General features: G+C 38.0%; 1 protein-coding gene across 1 annotated transcript in view; it reads right to left on the bottom strand.

Moving 5' to 3' along the window:
• SNX25 (sorting nexin 25) overlaps positions 1–17678 on the bottom strand; it is an 83290-nt gene that overhangs the window by 28863 nt on the left and 36749 nt on the right. Inside the window, exons 6-7 of the mRNA XM_039551455.1 lie at positions 12487–12557; positions 1960–2150 (exon numbers count right to left, since the gene is read on the bottom strand). Coding sequence (XP_039407389.1) covers positions 1960–2150; positions 12487–12557 — 262 coding nt within the window. The remainder of the gene's footprint in view (positions 1–1959; positions 2151–12486; positions 12558–17678) is intronic.

Below are 17678 nucleotides of genomic sequence, written 5' to 3'. Positions count from 1 at the left end.
TACATAAAACATTAATTCAAAACACCATCAGTAAATGCCCCTTTCTGACCTCTTTCATGCAAGTTGAAGAAAGGAAGGCAAACTTTAAGTTTCTTCTACAAAAGCTAGTAATTCTGCAACTTAGATGCTACCTTAAAAGAAAAGCCGGCACAATCATACTCTAAGGAGTCCCCAGCTGCAACATACCAATATATCTTATCTACTAATCCCAAACAATGCCTTTCCCTTTTGCTTAAAAAAGAGCCTGAGTGTTCAGTCAATACTGCCCAAATAGGAGGGGCCAACAATCCAAAGTAACACCGGCTGTCTTGAAGTAAGAACCCAGACTGCAGCTACCGCAGTGCTAGAAGAGGATGGGAGGAAGCAACAGCGAAAAAAGACTGCTTCCTCAGCTAAGCCCTGGGAATTTTTCTGTGCTCAGAAGGGGACAGCATGACCTCCATCTCTCAGCCTCCCTCAGCTTCTTTGCTGGCAATGGAGAATTGGGGACAACAGAAGAGAGAAGCAGTTTTCATATTTTCTACACTGACATGACTGTAGAGGGGCTCTAGGACTTCACCACAGAAACATCAAAAGCTTAGAAGAAATAAGTGCCTCAGATCCCACTGTTTTCACCATCCACACAACAAATGCCTGTGCAAGTAGTCATTCTTGCTATTAATAGTACCATTAACTCAATATTGAGCTGCTCATTGGTATATTTGCAGGATATAACCCCAGGTCAGCAACTCCCACTAAAAAATCCCATTGGTCTAGAAAACATGCAACATCAGCTTCAGGAATTCCTTTGATTTTAGTTATTATATTTTATTATACTCCTGATCAATCCCTGCCCCTATCAAGTGCATCTTCACTACTGGACTCCATTCTTGAACAATCTTATGTCACCGTGTATCTATCCAGAAAAGTTCATAACATCTCAGCAGGCTTCAAAAGTGGCATCACTGGCTCATGCAGTGCTGCCACATGCTCCCCTCTTTCTTTTTCTCCTTGGCACCTCTCATTACACCCAACTTCAGGAAAGAGATCAGGACTGCCTTGGCACAATCTATGACACACCATCTGAAATCATGCTTTAAAGACAAGTGAGGAGTAGGGAATCACTCTGTTTCAGACCTTACTCAAGAAAAACAAAATACAAAAAGTAGGAGCTATTTCTCCATCATACTACTTTTTCTAACATTCTACTAAGTTACAATTATTATAAGGACATAATGAAAATGAAAGATCCCTGCATAAAGAGATAAGCTATCTTCTACCTACATGAAAAGCATAAAATCTTCTTTCACATTTGAATGTATCAGCTACTGTGCTTTGCCCAAAGGGAACAGAGTAGATTACAAAAGAAGTCACTAAAATTTTTAAAGATTTGCAAAGCTAAGTAGTCATTTTATTTTTGTAGATGTTGGCCAACACAACGGTAGTTATTTCTAATTGCAGGCTACAGTGGTATTAAAAACCAGCATTTAGTCATAGCAGCTTTACCTGTTGCGGAGTTTTTCTGCAACAACTACCCTGAATTTTGTCAATTGCCTTCCACAAGTGTTTACTTTTGAATAATTTAGTATTTTCAAAGACCACATACTTCCCAAAGTGAATATAATGAGGGCCAAAGAAATATTGCACATACGTTGGCAATCTTTTATTTGAAAGCAAGTTGCTACTTTCATAAAGGCTGCTACCATGTCCTTATTAGCTCCCTACATGTGGTATGTCTGAAAAATCACACGTGCTTACAAGCCACTCGATCCTTTATGAAGTTTCACATTGAGCAATATTCCAAGCTGAGTGATCAATGTGTCTTTTTGAGTACTTCAGTAATCTTTTCCCACAGTAAATAAACCATGCAGTAATTAATTTGTACTTGATTCCTGGGGGAAGGGAGGGATTAACAACAGTGAGGTAACATGACCCAGTGCTAATACATCTAGAATGACCTTCAGGCAATGTGATTTATACCTTCTGACTTGGAGGGCCATCGCCTTCATCAGAAATGCCATCCTCCTGCTGATCATAAGCAGGGCCTCCCAGGAGCCTTATTCTCTTCTCACATTGCTTCTTTGCCACTGTCAGCTGATTAATATACCTCTTCACATTGCGAGCCCTTAGTAGGTCAGCTTTCATTGCTGCAGTTTCTTTTCCTTTTGAATCTAAGAATAAAGCAAATCATAAACAGTATTTTATGACATGAAAACATCATTGTACCACTGCCTCTGTGACCTGTCTGATCAAAGCATCTGTCATTCATTAATAAACTGTGCTCATCAGTACAGATACTGGCAAGTTTGTATTTGAAACAGAACGATGATTTTGAAACAATCTACAATGATAAGTCAAGGGTTTACACAAAAGGTTTGAGAAAAAAAAAAATCCGTATTCAAATACATAGCGAAACCTGACCCCTCCAACTCTCTTCTCATACTTCGTTGGAAGACACAGCCCAAGACCTCTACTATGGGATGTACATTTATCAGATGGCATTAGGAAGTTACCTACAGCCATGGCATATGATAACACGTGGAGCTGATGGCCTATGTACCATAGCATTGACTGCCTGGATCACGAGGGACTGGGCTCTCTTCCCCTCAGCCCAGATTCCCGCACTTCTTATTTGCAAACCCAAACTTCTTGTGCCTGATGTGAACAGTATATCATACAATATCCCCTCCAGACAACTGACCAAAGTTCCCTCAAGATGGTCAGAAGACTAAGAAAAAAAAAAATCTTAGAATGCCACATCAAGACTGCATAGTACTGTTAAAAAGTAAAGTAACATGAAGATGACAGTCAGCTGAATAAGACTTAGTAATAGCCAGTGTAATGTTTGTGTACTCTACATTGCAGCCTCTTCAGCTAATTACCACGATCTAAAAAAAGAAGCAGCAGATAAAGCAGATATAAAACCCTATTGTGTGGAAATCATGTTTAGTATCTGCAGGATGCAACTGATTCACATTTATACACTGGTTTTATTTTCCTACTCAATGATAACACTCACGCTTTTTTGGGCTGCAGCTATTACTCAGTAGCAGAGTACTTGGCTTGTACTTGGCTCTGGATTATCTGATTGCTCAGGGATAAATAGTAAAGATCTACTCTACTATGTTTTCAAAATATTAAATGCTAGCAAAACCATGTAGATAAAACCAGCATTCCATTTTCACAACACTTCTTGTTAAGAAACAACTACAGAGCTACATTTGTGAATGCATACACAGCAAAAAGGAAATCGCTCAGAAACTATTTAAAATACCTATTTTAAGAAAGTTTCTAATACATTATGTCAACTTCTCCTTTTACAACTGTTTTTACCCTTTTATTTCCCCCTCAAAGCCACATGTAAGTACTGCATGCAACTCTAAGTTTTGTCATTTACATACTGAAGGACAACTCAAGGTACATGGAGCTCCCTGAAGTTCTACACATAATTGAGTCCAGATATTCTCCCATTATCTTTTCCCATATTTTTAATCTCCCTTGATTTGCTGCATGTATCTATGTTGATAGGGATGCTTCCTGATACAAATATTCTTAATATTTTAATGGATGAGTATCATTTGCATCTGAGCTGCCACATAATAGTGAACTAAAGAGATGATACTCACTGAAGCAAATGATAAAATTACTTTACTTAAAAAAAAAAAAAAAAAGCCATCTGTTTTCCTGGCATGTTATCTCCACAGGGAAGTCAACAGAGCATTTAATACTGTTGGTATTAATACTGTACCCTAAACAGAGGTACCAGTATTAATGAGAGAAAAGGAAAGGAAAAGACCTTAAGGACAACGGAATGCTCTCCCTCAAATCAAAACATTTACAGCTATTACAAATACAGGAACAGAAGTTTAAAGCAAAGATTAAACCCCAATCTTTTCCCTGCTGCACTTGACTCTAAGATGATTTTTTTAAAGTTCCAAATTCTTTCAATAGTTTAAATGCTTTGAGTTCAAAATGCATACTTGAAATCCCACTTCTGAAAAACCACAAACAGTACAATGCAATGATCATTCAGCCTTCTTAAAACAAAAGTACCCCTCTTGGTAGAAACAAGGCATTCTTGAAGGGTTTTCGAAGTATGCATGTCTACTTTACCTGAAGTCTTATCATCCTGTGACTGCAGCAGGCCTCCAGAAGAGATTAATGAGCCTACTGCTTCTAGTGATTATTTCCTGTCTTAACAGAGATCCTTCAGAAACATTTACCTCAGCTCTTCATATCCAAAAGGAGCCACTCCACCCAAGAATCACTCAGGGCAGTGATAAAGATCACACTGCCAGCCTGTTCCTGCTCCATGGATAAACAGGACTAGTCACCATGAAAGCCTGGCAGTGACGTCCTTCACAAATAAACAAGAGGCTGATGAAAAGCAGAGCAGCACAGAATGCAGCTAATGTGCTACGGTGCAGGAAAGATAGCATGGACTAACACTGAGCATCACTTCCCTCCTCCAAATTATGAAAGGTAAGGTAGCAGAAATCAGGAGGAGCATTTTCAGCTCAACTGGAGAAGGTTAGGTAGATCACTGTTTTTCTCCTCACCCTAATTTCCTTTTGAGATTTTAGAGATTTTTGGATCTAAACTGTTCTTTTCATATTAAACTGCATTTTTCCTATTAAGCACTATCAAAAAGATGTTTTAAGTTATAAAGACTTCTCTTTCTAACCTATTCTTGTCTGATTCCACCATCACCAGAATACCAAGACACAATTAAGAGTGATTTTTCCTATTTCTGAGTATCATGAAAGATGATATTCACTACATTCAGCTATCACTGCATAAGCCAAGTAAAACCAGGAACACACAAAAGGAAAGGCATGCATGTATTCATACCCTCCAGTGAGCTTCAACAAATGGAAAAGAAGTAGATATATGCTACTAAGACACTGTTTCACCACAATGCAAGGGGGAAAAAAGCATCCTTTGAGTAATATTTTTTTAACTAGTAACAACTTTACAGTTTGGGTATGTTTCTAAAAAAATATTATTAAAAACAAACAAAAATCACTCTTCATCAGCAAGACAAGAAATATGCTACATTGGCACTTCCTCCCCATGAGCTGCATACACATTTACCAGCAGCAACTGAGCAGAGCCTCCACCTCCAAAGGAGCAAAGTGTCTTTTATTGACTTCCTCCAAAATAATTCTCCTTATCTGGGGAAATTTTTGACAGGACGTGCACTGCCATGGAGGAACTTCAAATCCCAAAGGGGTATTGTGCACCTCTCCCAAAGGCAACCAAATGCAATTAGTACCAAAAGCAGAATTTCAAACTCTGCTTATCAATCCACAGCTGTAGATAATTCAATTTGCACCAAACAACACTAAAATGCAAATGGTCCAAATGAACTCAAACTTATCAAGTAATCAAAGCTATGCTACCTGTGCAAATTGTTTTATTCTATGCATTTTTGCTCATCTGCAGTGATTTCTGACAAAGCTTCAACATTTTCTTCTAAATCACTCATAACTATCTTGATTTAAGCTAGAAGTATATCCCCAGAAGCATATCATAGAGCCCACCGAAACAATTTCTGAAAAGTGATTTCTCAGACCTGATTTTCTTTCCTTTTTTTTTTTTTTTCTGTGGTGGCTTTGCTACTTAAGCAAGTTTATATGTATTAAATACATCAAACTGCAGTACATATTCACACCATCCATTCTTCAGTCAGAATACAGGGCCTTCCAAATCTTCATGCCAAAAGATGCCACTTATAACCCTTAAGCATGCTGAAGGATACAAAAAAAATAATGCGAATTTGCTTAAAGTAGAAACTTAATTGTATTTTAGACCTGCATGATCCATCCCCTCTCTTAATAGTAACAGCAAAAAGGCAGAGATTTCTCATTTTACCTGCAGAGTTATATATGGCAAAAGCATGAATAAAATAGAAAGTACAAGTTCTTGCTCCTTTACAGCTTCAGTAGCTACAGATCCGTGACACCTGGCAGTGTGTACAACAGCACTGACCAACCTGACCCATCACCAAAGGAGCAACACATATGCTCACCATCAAAAGCTTTTTTGCAAAACTTTTTCCAAGAGCCAGGTTAAGCACATACAGGGCCTCCTAAATGCTGTGCTGAAGTACTTTAGTGAACATCTACATAACATTTTCGTGTAACCTTATGTATATAACTTACAAGTCTTTACAGACCTCCTCCAACTCTTAGAAACTTTGAATTACACATTTTCAAAGCCTACATAGGCCTGGAAAAGCATTTGTTCAATTCTGCGAGAGCAGAATTTTTACAAATAGCACACATGGTTCTTCTACTGCCCACGGTCCAACAAAGGGAAAACCAGCTCTACTGTGGTTGGACAAGAGATTGAGTAAAAAAAGTGCTAAATCCCAAACACTTCCACAAACAGATCTGAGAAAAGGGATTTACAGCGATATCATGGACAAGTTAGGCACTGATCATTAGCAATGCATAGTACAACACAGCCTCCCACTACAGCCACAGCTGAGAAAAATAAAAAGGCAAGTGGCAGTAAGGTAAATCTGAGCATGGGAGTCAGTATGTACTATACAGTAAAATAACATCCACCACAGATAGCCTCTGTCTGCAGGTCCTTGCACCCCTTTGGCCACGTCTATCTGACCAGTCAGCCTCTTCCCTCCCTCTTCCCCTGATCAGCATCTCTCCAAACCAACTGAGGACAAGATGAATTATCATCACTAGCAGACACAAAGGATCTCAGGAGAAGAAAGAAAAATTTCCTCTATAAACTTGATTTGAAAAATCACAAATAAAAACAAGTAAATATACCACAGAATCTGTTGCCTTTACCCTCATCCACATGGATTTCCTCCACACTTACTGCTTGAGCATGACATGCAGGCACAATGTCAGCTCTTTAAGCCTTGCCAGAAAACTGTGCAAAAATAATTGAGCATGAATGTTTATTCCTGTGTGGAGGATGCAGGTCAGGGGGAGGAATCATAATACAGTTTTGACATAATTAAGTTACACGGCATCTGCAGTATGCTGCAACACACAAGTATACATTTTACTTCACTCTAAATTATCATCCTGACAAAACCCACACATCACAACCCACAAAACCAAGCCAGCCTCGAGCCCCAGGTTTTTTTAAAAGTCCCTTTTTACAGCTGAACATTCAAGCCTCTTTCAGAGCCATAGCAGCTGAGAGGCCTGCTCACAGACAGTTCTGTTTCTGTGCCACTTGTCAGCTTTGCTTATAAAAGCAAATATCTAGACACACAGTGGGAAGGCTCAGCAGGAGAAATCTTCTGCTGCAACGCAGCAGACCTCCCCACACAGAAATGGCTGCTTATTCGATCTGTCTCGCAATCCCTGCTTGAAAACGAGCAGTTTTCTCAACAGGGATGCCCTGGGGTGGATTACACTGTAGTGTCTGAAAAACACTCCCATCCAGTCATCCGAGGGTGGTTTTCAGTCATGCTGTGAAGTCACGTGTAAGGCAGAGGGCACAGAAAATTAAAAGGCAAATCAAACAAATCTCTTTACAAAAAATCCTTTAAAAAAAAAATCTGTTGAAAGATTTGCTCTGTGTTGCCCTAACACAAGATACAGGCCTTCATGCATTTTTGGGTTTGTTTAAAAAAGAAGCTAGTAAAAAGAGAACCATGCTAAAATTCTTGTAGGGTCCTGTAATACAATCTCAGTATGAGAAGAAACAAAAATATGTCTGTTAAAATTAGATCCAGTGTATTTAAACAGTTTCTTATTCATGTTACAGCAAATATAAAGTTATTATAGTAACCTACTTTTGTTGCTATTTCCTGATTGATGTTTTTGAAACCTTTTCTTTATGAAAATTAAGATTTACTCTTGCTTCTAGAAACTTGCATATCATCATCTGTCATTCATGTTACAATGCTCAATCCAGGTATTTGTCCTTTTACAAACTGCTTTAATAGATCAAAATGCAGTAAAGGTTTTTAGATAAGCATTTAGAGTCCTCCAAAATTTTTAGCAGATAAGATAGATTTTTGTAAAAAAAAAAAATAAAAACAACTAAAATACTTAAAATGCAGCTTAAATTTTAATTTGGTTCAGCACTTAGAAGGAATCATTATCAAAAGGTAAGATGAGGAGAGTGGTTTACAGTTAAAGGTGTAGAAGGATGTGATTCTTCTAACAATAGCACATGTGACTGTAGGGAAGGGTACCATCTGAAAATACCAATAGGAAAAAAACCCAAACACAAGTTTAAAAAAGAAAGAAAAAAAACCACTAACAAAACTACCACCAAAACCAAGCCTCCTCCTACAGTCACTGCTTGAGTGATCATGACCATTGAAGAAGAAGATACACAGGAAGGCACTGCTGGAGAAGTGGAGAAGTAAGGCAGATACACGTACACACCAGATTCTGTGCTTTTGTGCCAGTGTAAATGAGGGAAGTAGCACAGTGTCAGCATGCAAGGTAACAGCTTCTATTTACAGTGGCCTGCACTGCTCCAAAATAAACTATCTATGCCTCTGGAAACAATAATGCTGCATTAGGTTTCTTATTCAACTTTAGCAACAGCCAAAATCAATTCTCCTGGACACAGAAATTTTATCATCCAGCCACAACTGGCAACATACTGCAAACCTCTCAAATTACTTTGTGTCTCAACTTTTTAGACCTTTGACTCTCTCAGGGAGTCAAATGCAAAACTTACTGCTTAACATGAATCAGAGGCTTTTGTACATTTTCATTTGCTCTCTTATGCTCACATGCTAGAATATTCAAGTGACAGAAATTTGAAAAGAAAAAAAACAACCTATAATATGCCATTTTTCAGCTACAGAGGGTTTAATACATTGATGTTTAGAAGTACTTTAAAGTACTTTCTGATTTCATTAGAGGGTCCTAACAGCTAAATATTTTGCCAATAGGTGGCACCAGCACTAGTTAAAACGTGTAAAGAACCCTGTCCTTACTGAGCAACAAGCCTTCCTCTCCAACCTTACTGGGCACCAACATTAAATGCATACTTTGGTATCACCACATAAAATAGTAAAAAGGTTAGGTAACTGTAGCTCCTATGAGAAGTCATCAGTTTGAAACCTGTCCTCAGGCTACTCATCCTTTAATAATAGACACTTTTTTAGAATAATAGACAATCTTTTTAGAAAAAATAAATATTTTTGGTCAGTTTTAGAGACTTAATTATGTCTCCTTAACCAATAGTAAAGGTCCACAATCCTGCTCAGGCGTACTTATTGCTAGTTACACGGTTGTACAACACTTCTTTTCCTAAGCAAAGTATAAATTGTAGCTAAGCACTCACTACTGCAGAGTTTTGGCCACCTCTGCTACACTAACTGCTCCTCAGGTCTTTTGTTATACCTTCTTGTATTGAAAACACTGCCTCAGGAAGCTCCCATAACTCAAATTGATGGAGAGTGAGACGGCTCTCGTGTGGGACCCCACTTGAGTACTGCATTCATTTCTGGGAACCTCAGCACAGGAAAGACATGGACCTGTTGGAGCAGGTCCAGAGGAGGACCATGAAGATAACCAGAGGGGTGGAACACCTCTCCCAGGAAGAAAGGCTGAGAGAGCTGGGATGGTTCAGTGCATAGAAGAGAAGGCTTTGGGGACATCCAATTGCAGCCCTTCTGTACTTAAGAGTCCTGTAAGAAAGATGGGGACAGACTTTTTAGCAGAGCCTCTTGCAGTAGGACAAAGGGGCAATGGTTCTAAACCAAAAGAGAGACAATTTGGATTATATAAAAGGAATAAGTATTTTACAATGAGGGTGATGAAACACTGGAACAGGCTGCCCAGACAGGTGGTACATGCCCCATCCCTGGAAACATTCAAGGTCAGGTGGATGGGACTCTGAGCAATCTGGTCCACTTAAAGATGCACCTGCTCATTGCACAGGAGTTGGAGAGACGATTTTTAAAGGTCCCTTCCAACCCAAACCACTCTATGATTCTATATCCATGTACGTACTATCTACACTTGCTCTATTCTTACAGTTTGACAGCGTACATCAGGCTCAACAGAATGCTGGCCAGCCAGAGTTCAGCTGCTCTTGTTGAACACCCAGGCACTACAGAAGCGGTTACATCTTCAGGACCCAGGTTTGCCATAGGCAAAAGGAAATAGCTCTCAGTAAGCCTATCTCTCGCCAGGTAGGAGTCAAGGCTAAGAGATGCCCATGACACAGAAGGCAAGAGCTCATTTACTAGCAGCAAAGGAGAGACTGTTACATACATCCAGCTGCCATGCTCACACATCACTGCAGGTGTGCGCCACATGCCGGGTGAAAAGATTAAAAAGAAAAATAGAATGAGATTGTGCAAACACACTTTCATTTTACATAAAGCTTACATTAGTTATTCACCATTAAATCCAGGGGTAGCATTACGCTGTAGCATCCAGAAAGGGAAACATCAAAACGTGATGCTGAGTAACGTAGTAGTCTGTTCTACAAGATTTCAACAATCTTTATGTTACCAGTGAGTTGTGCTTGGTTTTTTTGTTGGCTTTGGTTTGTTTTAAGAAAGGTACCACAGCTTTTTTCTCTAACCTTTTCTTTTTAAAATTCAGGAGCATATTAGATTCCTTACCACATTAGGTAAAATTTCTCCATTTCCTTTAGGAAAAATAAGGCACAAAACAGCCTTCAGAACTAAATTTTATCCTCTACAGTTTTGATAGCCCTCTTAAAAGTTTATTGTACATAGAGCCTGAAATTTTTTGGTAGATGAAAACCTGAGTAGAATAACTGAAATTATAAATCTGCCCTAAATTTGTGTGAACTATAAAAAGACTGTATTGCATGCCTCTGTGGGGCATACTGCTTCACATGTGTCAAGCAAAAAAAAAATCACCTTCTTCAGACAATGTGCATAACCACTGGCTATTTAATGAGCAAAAGGGTTAGCCCCAATAGTCCCAAGGGCTAACAGAGCCAGCAGTGGTAATCAACCCTTAAATAATATACAAGGTTACCAGAGGAATAAACCAAAAAAAAAAAGTCCATATCATAACACAAAACTTCAATGCAACAGCTAGTGAAATTTCTGTTAGATTTTTTTTTTAGTACAGGTAGAAATCAAGAGCCCATAAAAATGCAGAATCAACTTTACCACATACCACTAGCTCTGTAATATTTTTATATCTATTCTGCAGTACCAGACACTTGTAGCTTCAGAGAAACATCTTCTGTTCAGGATTTAGAAAAGTAGATATTTAAACAGATAAAATCAAGTGAGATAGAAGAAAATTAATTAATAAATAATTAATTGTAGGAACCTAAACTGTATAAAAACATCCCCCAAATCAATTATTGTCTCAAAAAGACCAATGGTAGCACAAATGGAAATACAGGCTTAGCAATGTTTGATTTTTCATAATGTTCTCAGAGTTAAATTCCCTGTTCTCATTTTATTACTTTATGAAACAGACTTCCCATCCAATTACCTTTCATCTGAAAAATATTAATATCTATTTCTATAATGTACCCTTGAATAAAAACCAATGCCTACTTTTATCTTGGTTTGATACAAGCAAGATATCCTACTGGAATGCACATCTAGCTCTATTTTAGAGTGTAAACAAAAAGCATTATGAGTGTTGACAACCTTTCTGAAACTTGAGCATGGACCTCAAGCTCTTCAAATTGCCCAAAATTTCCCCACCCCACAGCATGTTCATTTTCTGTTTCTGCATTTTTCATTATACTTGAATCACTTTTTAAAATTTTCCTTTCTGATACAAGGGAAAGAATTTTTTTAAAACTTGAGAGATAGAGATTACATGAGAACCTAAAATCTTGAAGATTTATTTATAAAGAAATTAAATTTTCCTATCTGTTGCCTTTCTATTATGCATGGATACAACTTAAGTATACCTGCCTAAGCAATTATTTGGTCTGTAATTTTGCCATTAAGATCATCTCCTGAAGATATGCCTCAATTTTAACATATTTTGAGAACCATGTAAAGTAGTATATATAATAAATATAAGTACAACTGTAATATGCACTGCTTTTAAAAAGGCAGACCTTGCCAAATCATTGCAGAAGGATTTAAGAGCACTCTTTATTGCAACTCAAAAACATAATACAATGAAGAGTCAAAATAAAGTCTGACTGACAATTATGCTGTATCATTCCTTCTTCTGTTTCAAAAAGAGAACAGACAGATTTTGAAGAACAGATTGTATGAAAAAGAAAGCAGAAATATGATTCTCAGCATATGAATTTGTAATGTCAGAAATCCTAGCTGCAGCAAGTTCTGAAAACAAATGTATCATAGATATGACCTTTCTCATGATCCATCAGCTTAGATGAAGATAGGGTGGGGGGATAATCATACCATGTGAGCTTCTGGAAGATTCAGACAAATGAAACAGAACCAAAATACTAAAGGCATAGCATTCCTAAAATCTGTCTAAAAAACCCACACATGCTGATTGCATATGTATGGCGGGAGTTCAAATAGCTTTTCAAAATGAAAACAACGGATATGACTTAAAAATGGAATCTTACCTTTCTGCCTCTTCACTTGGGGAATATTGCTGATTGTGGTTGCCTGAACTATTTCCACTACAATTTGATACCTAATTTTTAAAACAGTAGGGAATAAGGGTGAAGAGAGGGAAGAGAAGAAAAAAAAAAAACACTGTATTAATTTTTTACAATGTCTTCTTCATACCGCACACTAAAGAATTAATAAAAATCAAAATACTTCTACTTCCTCCTCACCTGGAAACAGATTCATTTCTCAGTATACCTGCAACCTGGGAGCAGTGTGGACATGGAATAGGGAAAACAGATTATCTTGAAACAAAAAGGAAACATCCAACTAACAATAACACTGTCCTCTTCTCTCAACTGATGGTACTGCATAGACAGGTAATGTTCAGTAAAGACAATATAAAGTCACACTCTAAATATTAAATGTAAGTTTTCTGTAGGAAACCAGGATGGTAGTTCAGTTTAAAAGAAAAGAGCTGTCTGTAAGTTTCTTCCAGCTAATCCACTCAATACATATATGGAGAATATATAAATTCAGAGAAGAAAAAAATTACACTAAAATATGTAAAACATCAAAGTATTATAGTCCAGGAATAATTAAAACATATTTATCACCTACAACTATACTACACAATAGCAGACTGTTAATGCAGCTAGCAAACTGAATTTTAAAACTGATTTTGTAACTAACAAATACTATGCACTCAGCAAAGTAAATGACTGTCAGTTAAATCTTTTATAAATGTCAAAGTTCTGGTCAAAACACTCAAATTCCTCTCAATGCACTTACTTTGGTAGCTATTAATACTGTTAAGAAAGCAAGTATTCCAGCGAATTTTCTATCAAGTTAACTCTTAGATGAAAGCTGAAGCCTCCTGGAAAGGCTGTGACTACTTACTCTCCATTTATGAAAGAGCATGTGATCCTTAAAACCTATTTCCCCTTCTTTCATGTAAGCTTTTCTCACCAACATCACTCAATTCTCCCTCCCCATTTCTCTTGCCTCCTATAACTCTTTTAGGATTTTGATTGTCTCTGGCTCTTTGTAGAGGCACAGTTTTACACACATAGCATATACTACAGTTCCAGATTTTTTTTTCTGCAGCAAATTCTTCAATTATCAAATTGAAACTTGAAAACCTGTTTGAAAACCTGTAATTTTTCTAACACTACTTCCTTTTGCCATTACTGTATTTTGATTGTTTCCATCCACCACCACAGTTCTTGCCCAGTCTGTCACAGGAAGAACAGCCCCAGAGTAACGGTGGTGGTGTGGTGCGTAAGAACTCCCACATTTAATTCCCCACTCGCCTAAGTGAGTGGGGACTTCCCAAATTATTCAGGGCAGCTCACCTGGACTTTTGTTGTATTGGTTATGTAATCTGTAAGTGTACTGCAATGACACTCATTCACCTCACTCAGGTGTTGCGGGCTAACTGTGAAATCATAAATTTATCAAACAAGATACAGACAAACAACTGCACGTGGAAGGTAGTTCCCACTTATCTTGCAAATTTTTTCTGCCCAGATCTACTCCCATTTGTTCACATTCATGGTTTCATATGGTTTTATTACCACTACTTAACATGGCATCTCTTTTTTTCTATTCTTTGTATTACTTTAAGTATGGGAGATGCTCTGAGTTACATCCTCAAAGATACTATTTAGTCTGTTCCTCCTGAGCATTGGGCTCTCGCTGCAACTACTCAATGGGAGTGCTGTACAACACTGCACCACAGAAACATCCCCCTGATTACACTGCCAGACCATGACCCTTTTCTCCCTGAAACTCTGTTCCAAATATTCTAGCTGCTAGGTATTCTGTGGTGTTGGTGAGTAAACATCTAAGGACATTTTAAATGTGATGTATTAATTTAACTTTGAAGAAGTGACTGTACTTGATAAACTGGACCCTTCATGGCCTCACATCCACATTGCTTTCTTCTTCCCTATTCTCTATTATATTCATGCATTTCCCTCATTTCTTAAGTAAAAGATGATATAGAGCCAGTAGTAATGGTCTTTCTTACCATGAATTGTGTAGTGACTTTTTGCTGCTGCAATAATAAGTATCAGAATAAATATAATGCTGATCCTGAGAGCAGAATAAAAACTATCTAGCTTACTTCCTTTTCACTATTTGTTCTCAACTACATTTTTAACTCAGCATGTCTTTTATCTTTAGTGTTCTTTTGACAGAGAAATTAAATGTTTCACATCTGATGTGAAAATTCATCTTTTCTTCCTTATTTGTAGCAGAATTCCAATTAATCCGTGCTAACTTCAGTCTGAGGGGAAATGAAGGTGAAATTTCACAGTTTAACTTTTTCTTCTTGAAAGACATAGGGACAACAGTCATTGTGAAAACTTGATAATACAGGAATAAAAGTCTGCCTCCCTTCATGACAAGCATCAAAAAATGAAACATTATAAACAGTGAGTTTGAAGGACATTTGTAGATAACCTTACAGTGGTCCCTTCTGTGAAAGCTTTGCTGGTTTGTTTTTCTCATCCATTCCCCCCCAAAAATTCAACTTTTCAGAAGGTAAAGATATGATAGGAAAACAAACAAAAAAACCCCAAAATAGCTCCTCAAAAATCAGCAAATTCCTTTTTATGAAAACATCAGCTCCCCCGATTTCCCTACAAAAATTAAAGGGGTATTTCCACAAAAACAATAGTGAACTTCCAAGAGATTAAGTGACCAAATGTTAGAAGTCCACTACAGATACTAACAAACTATGAATCCTAAAGTATCTCCAAAATTAATAGTAAGTAGTTCCTGCATCTTTTAAATGCATTACAAAAATAAAATCCACAAAAGCTATGCAGAAAATCAAGACAATATTTCTTCTTAAGGTAGTGCTTCTAAGGTGGGAGAGAAACAAGATTTAGAAAATCCTCACAGCATTATTATCCTTTCAGGGAGAGCTATTTGCACAGCCAAGAGCTTTACACTTGCTTACAAGGACACCCACATAGCCTCCCTCTCTTTTCTGACTTCCTGGCTGAGAGCAACACACACCCTTCACCCACAGGTTTCCACTGAACCATCTAGGGGTTTTCCCTGTCTTCCCCACCACAAATGCCTGGCTATAATCACAATAAAGCCTAGCAAAACTCTGTTAATGAAATCGGTCTGGAAGGATGCCTTATCAGCCTTCCCTCCTGTACCGTCATGTGCATACACCAAGGAGCACCCAGGAGTCCATGCCTTCTTGACTGTGGTCCGTCAAGAGCCTGAGGAAATGTTTATCAGTGTCTCATGGCCTCTTGAACTGAGCAAGGTATTTTATCTTTATTTTATTAAATAGATAATAATCAATCTGCAAAGACAAGCATGACAGGAATGTTTAATAAAAAATAAGGAGTTCCCAGGAACTGTAGTGCCTTAGGATAAATTTCCCTTAAAGCTAAGCCTACGTGGAAAATTGCTACTGCTTGTATCTGTTCTTTACCAAGATGTTATGTGGCAACATTACGAGTAACAGGAGGAGGGGGCTTAGAGTTCATGAATGCCATGCACTGGCTTAGAACAGACACTGAAAAATTGTTTCCAAATGAAACCACGAAAAGGAATTCTTAATGAGCATAATTACCCAGAATAGCATCTAACTGGGAAACTCTGTTTAAGTAAAACATGCCAGCAATTTATTTGTTGTAAGAGAACTGGAAGCATTTTCCCCACTGCCATCACTCCAACAGACTCTTACTGTGCTTCTCAGTGATAAGTGCACAACAGCTTATTTGTTTCTTCCTCTTGAACTCCTCCTTTATAGCTTTGCCCTGTGGCTCACTGTTGTGAATTACAACTACCTACCACCCCCTTTTTTTTTTTTTTTTCAATCCATATTGGGACCGCTGTTTGTTTTTGTTAATGCAAATCTGTGAACTTTCACTGGTTAATCATGAAAGCTTTGCCAAATAGACTACACAAATTTGAGATGACTACACGTGGGCCCATCACTCTCTGGGTGCTTCCACAGTGCTGGAGCACAAAGAGAACAGGAATGCCTTCTCCCACAGGAAATGCTCTTTAACCATCATCCCAGAGACTGGCTCTGTACAAACAGAGGATGGAAGAACACTGCCTCCAAAATCAAATACTACTTCTCTTCAAAAAGGAGATACATTTTCTCAGACATTTTCCATTAAAATACTGATCAGCTCAGACTGATCAACATTTTGTAGCATGTAGAGGAAGACATTTCAAGATGATGGCACTTGGACTTCACAGATTAGAAAGGAAAAATGTAGGTGCAACCAAAAGCACATTATTTCATAAAGCAAATCTGCTCCCTGGTATTAAAGAATGCAATTTAAAGTGACCCATCAGCTAAAAAGAGAACACACTGAGCATTAATGTGCTTGAACAACAACAACTTAAGAGTTGGGTTTCTTTTGAAACAAACAGATCCATTAGTGTGATTATGCTAATAAATACGCCAACTAGGTTTTAGGCAGAGTCTAATAGAGACTAATTTCTGCTCTCAGGAAAGGCACACTGTCCCAGAATAAAGAGCAAATTTTACAACAGACAAACAATAAGTAGCCAAGCAACAGAATCATTTCACCATCATCTTAATGTATTTTCCTATCCCAAAAATGCAAGTGGTTTCAGAATGAAAGAGAAGAACAAGAGAAAGTACGATGTTATTTATGCAGCCCACATACTCTATCCCAGTAAGCCATCTCTTGGTCTGATCAGGCCATGTCTAATAGAAGTTCAGGGTCACAAGAGATGACACAGAAATGTAATTGATCCGCATGTGTATTTCAGATGTTGCTGCAGCCATTTGAGAAGAAAAAAAGCTGGCCTGCAGCAGCAACAGAGGGGAGCTGGGAAGAGGAAAAACTACCAGTTCTGGCTGGTGGTAAGAGCTTAGGACAAACACTCCAGAAATGGTTTCAGGAGCCCTCCAAGGTTTTGCATTGCTCAACAAAACCAACTCAAGGATATCTAGGGAGGATCTACAGCAGTAGTATCTCTGCTCCCCACTTCCCAGTCAGTTCTTCCTTATCCTTTCACATAAATCAGAAATCAGAGGAGAAACAGCTTAAAGATAAGGCAAGCATAAACAACAGGTTCTTGGAAAAGCAGGCTTGAGATGCAGGCAATATCTCATACTAAAATGAAAGAAATAAGGAGAAAGAGATGAGACAGGGAGTGGAATTAGTATGAATGTGAACAGGTGCTATTTGCA

This window comes from Corvus cornix, chromosome 4, assembly GCF_000738735.6.
Source record: "Corvus cornix cornix isolate S_Up_H32 chromosome 4, ASM73873v5, whole genome shotgun sequence".
Taxonomy (NCBI): domain Eukaryota; kingdom Metazoa; phylum Chordata; class Aves; order Passeriformes; family Corvidae; genus Corvus; species Corvus cornix.
This window is presented reverse-complemented; position numbering and strand designations above follow the sequence as displayed.